This window comes from Megascapheus bottae, chromosome 10, assembly GCF_031878675.1.
Source record: "Megascapheus bottae isolate mThoBot1 chromosome 10, mThoBot2.hap1, whole genome shotgun sequence".
In the NCBI taxonomy this organism is placed as follows: Eukaryota; Metazoa; Chordata; class Mammalia; order Rodentia; family Geomyidae; genus Megascapheus; species Megascapheus bottae.
In genome coordinates, this window is record NC_143518.1 from 26,272,393 (window position 1) to 26,285,224 (window position 12,832).

Sequence of the window (12,832 nt, forward strand, 5' to 3'; positions counted from 1 at the left end):
CTGCTGCTCCTTGTATCATAACAGGAAATCCCATGCATTTGTCTTTGGGGGAAAATACTCATTCCAATCCTAACAAGAAGGAGGCCTCTTCCCTTTAGGGCCTGAGTCTACACTAGTACTTCAAAGTGTGACAACACAATTCTCTAATCCAGTTTCAACAAAGGATTTTATTTGCTGATTCCCCAAGAGCAGAATTCAGAAAGCCCCCTGGGAGAACAGTCCTGTAACAAACATTCACGGCCACCTCTCCTCTCTTAATAAGGTGTGCCAGTCGCATCTGTCATTGGAGAGAGAGAGGTAATGAGGGACTTCTCGATGGAGAACATTGCACTTTTCCTGCTTACATCTTCAGGCATCCCTTTCCTGCCGGAAAGGCTTTTCTGCAGTCTCTCCGTTGAGAAATTTATGGCAATTTTTAAAATAGCACATTATTTAAAGATTCCTCCCTGCTCTCCTAGTTCCAGTTATCTACTAGAAAAGTACAGAATTAAAGTTTCCCCCAATCATGATTAGAAAAATACTGAGGATTAAAGAATACGAGTTAAGTTCCTAGGTCATTTACCTAGACTTACAGAGGAAGTAGAACCTCAAACTCTACTGTTCTCCAAAATGGGCAACAGAAGAGAGAGTCATTTGATCAGTACCACTATAAAAACTGAGAATCACTCCATGACTGAGTGAAGCAAGCTTCCTCACCCATTACTATACACAACTTTGCTGATTACAAACCCTGCAGATACAAGACTTGAGTCTCGAATGCACAATATAGTTCAGAGAGCCAGCCAGCGGTGCTGAGATGGAGGAACAAACAAAATGCTGGTGAAGGCACAGAGTAAAGAATCCCAAGAAAGGTTTAGGGCCACTTCCATTTAATAAGCTGATAGTACAGCAGCGTGGCGGCCTGGGCTGCGATGGCACCCAGATGTTTCTGTGCAACTGCAGGGCAGACTTAGGGCTGGGGAGTATAGCGGAGGTATTTCTTGCCAGATGGGAGCTCTTTGGTGAAGACACCTTTAGGGAACAGCGTCTTGGCTTCTTCTTCGGGGATGGTTGGAAGGACCATCACACTATCCCCATCCTGTGGGAAGATACAGAGAATGGCTTCAGTCTTATAGGAGCATTACAAGGCTATAAAAATTGACTTCAGAAAAGTAGGAGAATGCTAATGAGGACCAAAATAGTTTTTATGCTCTCTCCTCTGAGAAATTGCTTTCACACACTTTTTTTCAATCCCAATGAAATTTTATTTACAGAAAAAAGAAAACTGATCAGAAACAGTTGTCTTAAAGAAAATTTGTATTTGTTTACCAAACTTGAAATGATTGTAAAGGTGGTTTTCAATTTATACATCCAGCTGGGTGCTGGTGGCTCACAATTGTAGTTCCAGATAATCAGGTGGCTGAGAGTTGAAGATCATCCTGGTTTGAAACCAGTCTAGGTAGAAAAGTCTGTGAGACTCTTTTTTTTTTTTTTTTAACGTTTCTTTTTTTTTTTTTGCCAGTCCTGGGCTTGAGCTCAGGGCCTGAGCACTGTCCTTGGACTTTCTCAAGGCTAGAGCTCTACACCACTTGAGCCTCAGCACCACTTCCGGCTTTTTTCTATGTATGTGGTACCAAGGAATTGAACCCGGGTCTTTGTACATGCTAGGCAAACACTCTACCACTAGGCCAAACTCTGGGCCTGTGAGACTCTTATCTACAATTAATCACAGAAAAAGGTGGAAGTAGCAATGTGGCTTAAGTGATAGAGTCAAACACTATCTTTGACATTTATGTGAGCAAAGTATTTTCTTACCTCAGTATGAAACAATATTGGATTAAAATTTAATGCCTACGCCTTCTAGGCTCCATGGGCTTGGGTCTGGCTCCTCTCACCTCTACCTCCTCAGTCTACCTCCTACCTCTCCTCCTGTGGTCCCATCAGCTTCCCCTCACTCCTCCTACATGCGGAAGGCACTTGAAGGTGGATCCTGATCACTAAAACCCCTCTTCTGCCAACACTCTTCCCTTATAGACATGCACAGGTTGTCCTGGTGTGTACTTATGTCCCCACAAAGGTCCTCTCTTAGCAAGGTAGTCCTAGGCGCCAAATATAAAACCAGAACCCCGAAGTGGTATCAATGTTTGTGCAGCCAATGCACCTCCTATCTGGTGAATATAATGTAACCCTTCTGTTAATTACAAGAAAAAAAATTAAAAAAAAAAAAAAACCAGATCCTCACCCCACACTCCTCTTCACTCCGTTGTGCCTGATCCCCTTCTGTAGCACCTGTCATCACTGCTCAGTAGACAACAAGACAGGGACTTTACACAGACTGCTAGCTTTCCAGGGCTCACTGCCTGGGCTGAGTAAATATGGTCCCATGAATAGATACAGTATGTCAACAGTTTTTCTAGCAGGGAACAAATATCAAAAAATCTGGTATTCAGGTTAGAATATTTTAAACATCATAAGACGAAGACAGATTCTCAGGATATCTGTCCTAGATTTGCAGTGATCTTAAAGATCAAAAATTTATGAACAAATGACAGACTTTGACACAAGTTTAAAATGCTGAAACAAGAAAAAGGAAATGTTTTCCTATTATAAATATATCAACAGTTTTTGAGCCATCATTTGAAAAAACATCCAGTCAAGATTTTGCTGAGGAGAGGAGGACATTCACACATATACTTTACTAGCTGAGTATCCCGCGTGTGAAAATCTGAAATCTAAAACGAATCTTGCAGGCCGGGAGTTTGGCCTAGTGGTCTAGTGCTTGGCTAGCATGCACGAAGACCCGGGTTCTATTTCTCGGTATCACATACAAAGAAAAAAGCCGGAAGTGGTGCTGTGGCTCATGTGGTAGAGCTCTAGCCTTGAGAAAACCCAAGGACAGGGCTCGGGCCCTGAGCTCAAGCCCAGGACTGGCAAAAAAAAAAAAAAATTATTTATATATATACACACACACACACACACACACCACACACACACACACACACACATATATGAATCTTGCCCTCAAGTTTTGGAACATTATGAATTTTGGATTTTTGATTAGGCATACTCAACTTACACATAAAGGAATAAATTTGCCACAAAATAATGCAGTTTGTGTTTTCCATACAGGTGTAGAAACCTTGGCTTGTCATAAGAAACAGCCCTCCCCAGTGTCTTTGGGTACCCTGGGGGACAGATTGTGAAGGCCGCCACTGAGACACTGGTCCTCCTTCGGGTCTTGCATCTTTACCTTCCAATCAACAGGGGTAGCAACCCTTTTCTCTGCTGTCAGCTGGAGAGAGGTAACTACTCTGAGGATCTCATCGAAGTTTCTGCCAGTGGTAGCGGGATACAGGATAGATAGCTTCAGTTTCTTATCAGGGCCAAAAATGAACACCTACGAAACACACCGAAGTCATAAAATAGAAAGAGCCATCTCAGTGTTGACGACAGCAAATAAAGCTCTACCGTCATCAACACTGCAACTGAAAGGATATGCCGAACTGCTTATCTGGGTAGATGGTATACTGGTCATTTTCTTCCTTATGTCAACCTTCTAGACTTTAAAAAGGAAATATATATGGTTCTGCTGCTTCAGAAAGAAAAGCCGACAATGGAAATTTAAACCAGGGAGGCCCCAGGAAGGGACTACGGTGACTAGGGTGGTGGTTATGACATGAACGACACTACAGGAGGTTCTTCAGGCTTGTCCTGCACATGAGAGATACACTAGCTTTGCCTTCCAGTAAGTGAGGGACAGAAAAAGAATTTTAAAAACGTGCTGTCCTATGGAGGAGGACCACTCTTCAAACGGCAGAGCTGTCAGAAAAGCTGCACAAACGCTTTCTTAGTTCTGGATGACATTTTTAGGGTAAAAGCTGTCAGTGAATTCAGCAGTTTAAAAATTTAGCTGACTGTTTTAGCCACTCTGCCATGAGCATTATAGATCTGATATTGTCACTGGTCCACAGCCACGTCCTCCATATCCTCTCGTTGGCCCAAGCATTTACATGGACACAAACTGGTGGGTCCTGCTGATGAGTGGATGGCTAGCACTCACCACTCGCGCAGTCACAGGCATGCCCTTTTCATCCTTCTCTGCAGGGTCCAGCATGCCCAGGAGGATAGCAAGATCCCGGTTCTTGTCATCAATGATGGGAAAGGGTAACTTTTCTGTGGGCTCATCACCATTGTAAGCATTGATATCCTACAATGCAGGAGAAAGGGGAATTGAATTATAGTCATCACCTTACAAGAGGGGAAAGACTGCGGTAGTCACAATCATTTTCTGAGAAATTGTAATAAATTATTTGTTGAAGAGCTATTAACAACAAAGTATAGCACTTACAGATCAAAGAACTTTTCATGTCTAATTCAGCATGCTTTTATTGCTTTGAGAAAACAGTCTGCCTGATAGAAACTGACTAATTCAGAATGAGTTCTGTATTATAACCATGTGAAGTAACTGCCTATGTGATTATAAAAAAAAAATCAGAAATGAATTAGCTCTATATACTACAAAATAATGCCACTTACAAAGAAAATTCTATAGATGAAGTCTCTGTCTCAAAAATACTGTGACTCATACATGAGGTTACAAGGCAGGGAAATAGGGGACTGAAGAGAGGGGTGGTTAGCCACAAAACTGCAAACACAAGAATGGAGGGTTGAATGTCCACTGAAGGACAAATGAAGAGTAAATGGACAAAAAGCATTTCGAGTCTGAATGAAAGGAAAATGCTGTATTTCTCCCCTAAATCATTCATTTCTAGTTTTCCTTTACTAGAAGCCTTTGGGGGAAAAGTCTGGTTTCATTTTCTGGTTAAGCACTGGTAAGAACACTTCAGTAAATGAGATATTACAGGAGATACACACATACACCCCTTGGTCTTTAAAGGAACTTCACTGGTGGTTCCTATATGAAGTAGCAACAAATATAAGATGGAATAAACGCTGTCGTCCTAATTGATAGCACTGCCAAGTTAGGGAAAGCATGGAGGAAAGCTAACACTTCTACATAGGTCCTTGAAGAGGGGCAAGGTTTTTCACTGGGAAAAGGAGGCCTGCATGCTAGGCAGGAGTAACAATACCAATAAAACATGCAGGCAAGTCCACAGCAGTGAGGAATTCTGCCAGACAGTTTGATGGAGCGATGGAAAAACAGACTTAAGCATGGAAAAAAGACCTCTTTATTCATGCAGCCTCTTGAAAGTAAAATGGAGGGTGATGGCACAGCAAATTGGAAATTTCTGCATGTCTCAATAGACATAAAAATGGCATTAATGAACTGAGAAACGGGTAATAATGGATATTAACATGTCAGTGTTACTGTCTCAACTCTCCTTCTGTTGTCACTGGCTGTCTACCAACCTACCTTGGGGTTTCTATAACAAGGTACATGTAAAAGTTTGGGTACTTTGAAAACTTCAAAGGCAGAAGATCACCACATAAAATTAATATGGGTGAAAAAAAATTAATATGGGTGTGCTCTTTTACTTCAAAAAGCTCTAGCTTTAATTATTGCTATGCATAAATTCTCTACCCTATCACTTGCATTAAGAGGCAATACTTCCACTACAAACTAGGCTAATTCTACTTTTCACCATCTAGTACCAAAAGAACAATGAAACAAGCAAGTCACTCTACTATTCTCATTTACAAAAATGAGAGCAGGACACATAAATCTACTTTAAAAGGGCCTTGCTAGGATCTAATAAGAAACTGCATGTGAGAATATTGTATATGCAGCGGTTACCATTTCCTTCCACATGTAAGAATAACAAAACTCTATTGGAAGAAAGACAAGTGCCCTCCCATGCTGCTACACACGATTCTTCTGACAGGATGAACTGGTATGAAACACCCAGCCTGGTCCCCATGTGAGAGCTGACATTATTGTTTATTTAGCTGCACATACTGGACGATGCCCAGTATTGGTGCAAAAGGTGATGACCATTATTAGTACTGGAGCGAATTCAGATTGCCAAGTAAATTGCTGACTAAGTAAATTGTTTTGCAGACACCAGATAATCACTACAATTCACTCCCTCGATCAGTACTGCCTGAGCACCTAATGAAATGTTCTAGTAGTAAATAAAAGAGGAGCTGTCCCCTGCCAGGTCTGTGCTGCAGTGGGGAGAAAAAACCAACTAAATAAGCAACATACAAAGATTTAGATGGGACAGTGCTAAGAAGAAGCAAAGGAGGAGTGTGAATGAGTTATTACTTTATGTAAAGTCTTTGTTCTCATCTAAAGTTGTCAAATAATAAAATAGGTTTAGCCTTGCAATCCAAAAAAGAAAAAAAAAAAGTTGTCAAAAAGTTGAGACCTGACAGAGCTACAGTCAACCCACACAGATACACCAGCATAGTGAGTTTTCCAGCTCTGGATCTGGACATACTTTACAGGAAGAGCTGTAAGTCTGTGGATAAAATGGACATGTGATATAAAACTAAGGATGGTTCTGGATTGGAGGCCTGCGTAACTACAAAGGTGTGGCTATCACTAGCTGAGCTAAGACCTTGGGATGACATGCTAGGTCTCTCAGGGGAGAGGTTGATAAGCCATTGTTTTACCAACTTGGAGGACAGGAGAGTGTGGCCTAGGAATGGAAATCCAAGAATCACAATATGGATGTTAACTATGGTGGGAGTGGAGGAGCTCAATATTAGAGTGTAGATGGAAAAGAGACATGGTAAGAAATAAGCTCTAGATAACTTCAGCCAAACGAGTGTGAACCTGAGCAGTAACAGCAGGGCTGTGGCATACTTAGAGCAAGGAGAGGAACATAAGTGAAGATAGAGAGCAATCAGCTATTCAAGAGAGACAGACTGAGACCTGGCCATTGAAGTTAACATGGCGGGTTTATTATGAAGTCCAAAGATTTCCTGTGAACTAGTGAACTTCAAATGTGAGGGGTGCTTATACCTTTATCTCAAAATGAAAACTACTCTGTATATCTTACTTATCATATAATCTTAGGCTTAAAGTAGTTGCAAATTGGTATTTCTGTTGATAAGATGGAAAAAAATTCATTCTTTTCTAGTATTTCACTGATCAACACAGAAGACCTCTGTAAACCTCTTCTCACCAACAAGTAGGGTTCCCTTCCTCCCATCCCCAAACAATTATACATCATATACCAGCTGAACATCATTAGGTTCAACTCAATCGTGATACTATATGAACTTGAGACAGCATTTAGATCTCATTCCATTTCTGAGGGGGTGGGGGAAGAGAGATTCTGAATCTCTCATCACAACAAACTATACCTTGCTCCAGGCAAGATGGTCTTCCACACTATCTATAGAAAGCGCGATTAATTTAACATTCCTCTTGGCAAATTCTGGTGCCAGCTTTGCAGCCCTGCCAAGCTCTGTGGTGCACACCGGGGTGAAGTCCCGTGGATGAGAGAACAGAATGCCCCATCTGGAAGAAGGAAAAGAAGGTCACAATGAAACCAACAGTCACCAACATCATGCAGAATGAAAAGTCATCATATCTGGATTTAAAATAGGCTTTTAAAAATGCTTATGAAGACATTTATTTTTAAACTTTTCAGTTGAGAAATGCTTTTCATTCTTACCTGCAGAAGATTCTAACTTTGACAGCTCTTCAAATAAAGATACCACCTCAAGATAATAAACGTTTTAAAAAGGCCAATTTTAGGGTGCTGCCAGCTGGATTCCTTGTCAGCTATTAAAATCTGTGCTACATAAGTAGTAAGAAATAACTTGTCATTTCTGATCCAATTGTTTTCTTTTTCCCTAGCACAGACACTCACACTCAGTTCTCATAGGTCCTGAATCTAAGCAGTGCCTGCCTGCAATAATAAACAGGTTATATAACCTGAAACAAATCAGTTTCTGTCCTCTATTTACAAGTGGAATTAAGACTGACATTAAGACTGAAAAGGGGTGGATATAAAATTTTTTATAAAGCTACTTTACTCATCTAAATACCTGCTAAACAGGATACGCCTACCCTCATAAAATAATAGCAGTATAACACTTTTCACTGGTCTTCTTTATGTGCAGTCTCTCTTTCTTGTTTCAGACTAAGGTGGGAGAAAACAGCCCACAATGCAGATTCTGTAACTACAATTCTTTGGCAAATACTAATATCTACATCATCACTATCCAAGGTTAAACGTCACGTGGGTTTTGAACACAGTTCAAGCTAATTAAGGTACCAAGAAAGTTTAGTGTACCATATCCTTCTCCTGGTCAAGAGAAGCCACTCTTCTCATCTCAATAAAGAAAAAGGAAAAAGAAATAGGAAAGAAAACAACAGTAGCAACAACAACAACAACAACAAACCCTGGCTACTCTTCTACACTTCTATGGACTACTTAAGCAGTCAATGGGAAGGATCTTGTGCCAGTAGATTTCTCAATCTATTCCAGATGCTAAGCCAATCTGTCAAAAGTTTAATCTTTCCCTGAGCACAAAGAACAAAATAGACAGGACACCTCCTACTCACCTCCATCTGCCACTCAACTCACAAGCAAAAACTTCTGACTAAAAAGGAGAAGACACAGATAATACTTTTGACAGCGGTGGAGGAGTGAGGTATGCTTTTTTTCTAATAGAGGGCAATAAGGACACACAGGTTTTTGAAATCAGTAATCTAATTGAGAGTAGATTCTATGGAAAAGCACTTATTAAAGGGGTGGATGAGCCTTAAGGTCTTCAGAGTCATCTGTGGTGACCCATACCTGTAAGAAATCCTACTCAAGAGACTGAGGCAGGGAGACACCAAGTTAGAGGTCAATCCCAGCAAAGTTAGCTATACTCTTTAAAACAAAATACAAATACAAAACCAAAACAATAAGAGGATATCTAGGGATGTTGCTCTGATAAGAGTGTACATGTGGTAGGTAATGCACTTGTCTAGCGTGATTTAAGCTCTGGGTTCAAACTCCAGTCTCTCTCTCACACATACAGTGAATCTCTAGAAGTTGAGGGAAAATGGTATTTTTTTTCTTGTATTGTCCAAGGGCTGATAGATTAGGAAAGTCCTTCCACTGTGAGTCAAGTCTGCTTTGCTGAATCACATTGGGAAACCGGTTTTCGGTCAATTCACAGCCCCTCCCTAGGAAACCAAAATCTGGCCTAGCACAGGTTATTCCATGAAGGTGTTACCTTAGCTTAATTTCCTACTACTGTTCTTACATATCCCATTTCCTTCTTCATTTTCAAGGTAAAGTGTTTCCTCTTTTCAAGAGAATGGTTTTTACTTACCAAGTTCCCAAAAGTCCCTGGTTAAGAACTTTTGTTTGAAGATGAACTACAAAGAACTTGCCAGGTGCCTGTAAATCTTAGTTAACTTGGGGCCTGGGGTCTGAGGATTGAGGTTCAAAGCCAGCTCAGGCAGGAAAGTAGAGTGCTAGCCTTGAGCAAAAAAGCTCAATAACAGTGCCCAGAGCCAGAGTTCAAGCCCTAGGATAGGCAAAAAAAAAAAAAAAAAGAAAAAAGTTGTCTCTGCTACACCTGCTACATACAGAAACAATCTAATTCTGCAGCACCCCAACCTTTCATAGTGTAGACACCTGTAATGTTTGAAGTTAATTTTTCTTTCCAAAGATATCTGGATCAACCTTAATTATGGTCACATGCAGGAAGGACTTTGGGAAAATTGACATATTATAAGGAAATATCATGTGGAAACTTGGTTTCCAGACAGGGCAGGAAATACTATGTTTGACCCTTCACAGACTTCTATGATGGTTTATACAGATGCATCTACTTTTCTCATCTTCCTACTGTTGGTTCCAAGATTTGATAAAATCAACAGCCAGGAAACTATTCACAAACACACAACAAAAGCACGGTTAGGAACTGGTGTCTCACATCTGTAATCCTAGCTGAGATCTGAGGATCAGGTTTGAAGCCAGCCTGGGCAGGAAAGGCCATGAGAATCCATTAACCACCAGAAAACCAGACATGGTAGAACACTAGTCTTGAGTGAAAAAGTTCAGGGACAGCATGATGACCCAAAAGAAAAAAAGTGGTTAGCTTAAATAGTGACAGTGTTTATAATTGTTGCTACAATAAGTATGGTTTATGTTACTATCTATCTCAAATCCATACAAATAAAGAACTCTGGTAAGATTTCATGTTTCGTGGGGGCTGTAGGTAGGAATGGAAAAGAACACACTGAAAATTCTATAGAGTTTTAGGGAAATACTAACAAGAGACTGGCCACAATTTACTGAAGTCTTTTCCTGCCTTCAAGATCTGAAAGTCCCATTTGTCACCCTTTCTTTCTAGCTTAGTCCTTCCTCTGGGAAAGCTTAATTTTTCCGTAATCAATAGTTGGAGAATGAATACAGGAGGATGTAGGGAGTTGAGTAGGCCTGATGTATGAGAACCTTGGAGGTTCTGCCCAATCACCGTTCAATTTCATAGACTTCCCTGTCTCTCAATACATAGGCCTGGATACTGGATTAAGGATCAAAGGCAGGAGGACTTGTCCAGCCTGAATGCAGCACCTGTGTAGTAGCCACTGGTATTCTAGAGCCATAAGCGAGCCAAGCATTGCTGGAATGCTTCTGATTTAAACCAAACCACTGATCTGGGAGGGCCACCACACAACCGGGCAGTTTAACTCCTAGTCGTGGTGGTATGCCAGCGGGCTAAATCCCAGCAAGGCCAAGGGGGAGGGGATCCTGGGAAACAAAAGAATGTTCAAGTAGGGAGTTCACGTGGCCCTCGTGCATGGAGGGTCACTGCAGCTGCACAATCTGTTCTGCCATGGGGCTGGGGATGTGGCTTAGTGGCAAGTGTTGCAAGTTCTGGAACGAAGGGCGGCACACCGACACACAGAAGTGTCCTGGGGACCTCCAAAAAAACCCCCCAAAAACCAACCCGGTTACAGCCGATCGTATCTTAGTCACTGGACAAAAAGCCAACACCTTTCGGCCACCGACTGGGCAGCGGGTGGTTTGTATATTTATAGATCACCCCCCATCTGAACACACCACGGAAGCCAGCAGAGCTCTCGGGTAACGCACGCGGGGCTCTCAGCGGCGGCCACCGACTTTGGCCTCTGGCAAATCCACCTTCCGCAAAGGGTGCAAATTCCACAACCTCGAGGGAGGGTGGAGGGCCCCGAGTCCAGGGGAGGGCCCGCCGGCGCCGCGCCGCCCCTCCGTCCCGGCCGCCGTTTACTCAGCCGCGCCGCCTCCCGCAGGTCTGGGGGCAGCCCGCCCGCGTCCCCCCCGCTCCCCCACGTCAGCCCCGCCGCGGGGCCCGGAGCTCGGAGCCACCCCGCGGGAGGCTCGTGCGGGAAACCGGTGCGGGGCGGAGGCGGGCGGCGCGCGGCGGGGCCCGAGGGTGCGGAGGGCAGGAAGGAGGAACGGGGACGGCACCGCCGGGTCCCCGCGCAACCCGGGGCCGAGGCCGGGGCACGGCCACGCCGCCGGTCACTTACGAGTCTCCCAGAAAGTCGTGGAAACGGATGGGGCCGATGGTGGTATTGGCCTCGAAGTCGGGAGCTACGTCCCCGAGAAGGAGTCCTCCGGGCATGGCGGCAGCGGTGACGCGGGGAGGACGAGGGGGCGCAGTCGCGGCGACGAGCTGCACGCTGGCTCCGAGACCCGCGCTGCTGAATGGGCGGGACCGGGAGCGCAGCCTTGAAGGAGTCGAGCGGAGCGAGGGGCGTGGCGTGGCGGGGGGCGTGGCCACGACGGGGAAGGCGGAAGTGAGGGGTGTGGCGGGGCGGGATCGAGGGGCGGGGCGCGATGGAGGAGAGGGAAGGAGCGGGCTGCGGGAATGATGGGCGGGGCAGAACGAGGGAGGAGCCCTGAAGTGGCCGCCAGAGAGTGGCGGGAAGCTCAGGGGCGAGGGAAGGGGCGTGACCCCCAAGGGGCCACGTGGGAGAAATGGGCGTGTCCAGCTGAGAGGAGGGGCGGGATAGGCTGAGGGGTGAGGCGGGGCCGAGGCCAGGGGCGGGGCGAGGGCTGGGAGACCGCCCACACTAGGCCCTGGTGTCTGGAGTCCTTGGGTTGTGAGGTCGGTCTGTCTACGCGTAGCTCAGGGCTCGGTTATGTCCGCTGAAGGCTTGGGGGTGCTGAAGGTTTGACCCCACAGGGGTTTGTGGGATTTAGGGGGGAGAGGGAGGGATCCCCAAGACTGACACAGCGGGTGACAGCAGGCGCTCGCGGCGGCTTTGCGTGGACCCTCCCGGATTCCCCAGCCCGCCCCCCCTCTCCCCGCGGTCCGGTGATCCCTCCTCCCCGGGGCCCGCGGCCGCCCCCACCTTGCTGAGGCCCATCGGAAGTGCCCAGGCCCTGCGAAGCGGGGGAACTGCCTGTCAGAGGAAGTGGTTTTCTGGTTGCAGCAAAAATCCCTGTACCAATGGCAGTACGATACTGGTTCAAGCTATTACCTTGCCTCTCCTGTCCCGGAGTTCCTTATGAACTATAAAACATTCAGCACAATTACTTTGAAATTCAAATGTAGTAAATAGAATTATTAAAAAAAAGATTTTTTTTGGTGATCCAGTGTATGCACGTTAACCTGAACGTGAAATCAGTTTAGATTCATGTATTTCCTATGTGCCAAGCGCTTGGAGGACAGGAAGGCTGCTCTGTCAAGTTCTTTCATTCTAGGGGGAATGGGACAGGCAATATGCGTACGATCAGACAAGAATATGTTAGACCAGAAGCCCCAACATGGACGCATAGATCAAGAAAACATGACAGTTTCTCTCTCTCGCCCTCTCTCTCTCTCTCTCTCTCTCTCTCTCTCTCTCTCTCTCTCTCTCTCTCTCTCTCTCTCTCTCTCTCTCTCTCTCTCTCTTACACATACACACACACGCACACGCGCAAGACACACATACCCTTCCATC

At 44.6% G+C, this 12,832-nt stretch overlaps 1 protein-coding gene across 1 annotated transcript; it reads right to left on the reverse strand.

Annotated features, from left to right (window-relative positions):
- Window positions 1-852: 852 nt before the first annotated feature.
- Prdx6 (peroxiredoxin 6) lies at window positions 853-11,616 on the reverse strand. The gene is made up of 5 exons (XM_090340422.1): window positions 11,414-11,616; window positions 7,252-7,408; window positions 4,040-4,186; window positions 3,230-3,376; window positions 853-1,078 (listed from the first exon to the last, which is right to left on the reverse strand). Exons 1-5 carry the CDS (start codon window positions 11,506-11,508, stop codon window positions 950-952), a joined length of 675 nt encoding a protein of 224 aa, XP_090196548.1. The 5' UTR covers window positions 11,509-11,616; the 3' UTR covers window positions 853-949.
- Window positions 11,617-12,832: the final 1,216 nt, after the last annotated feature.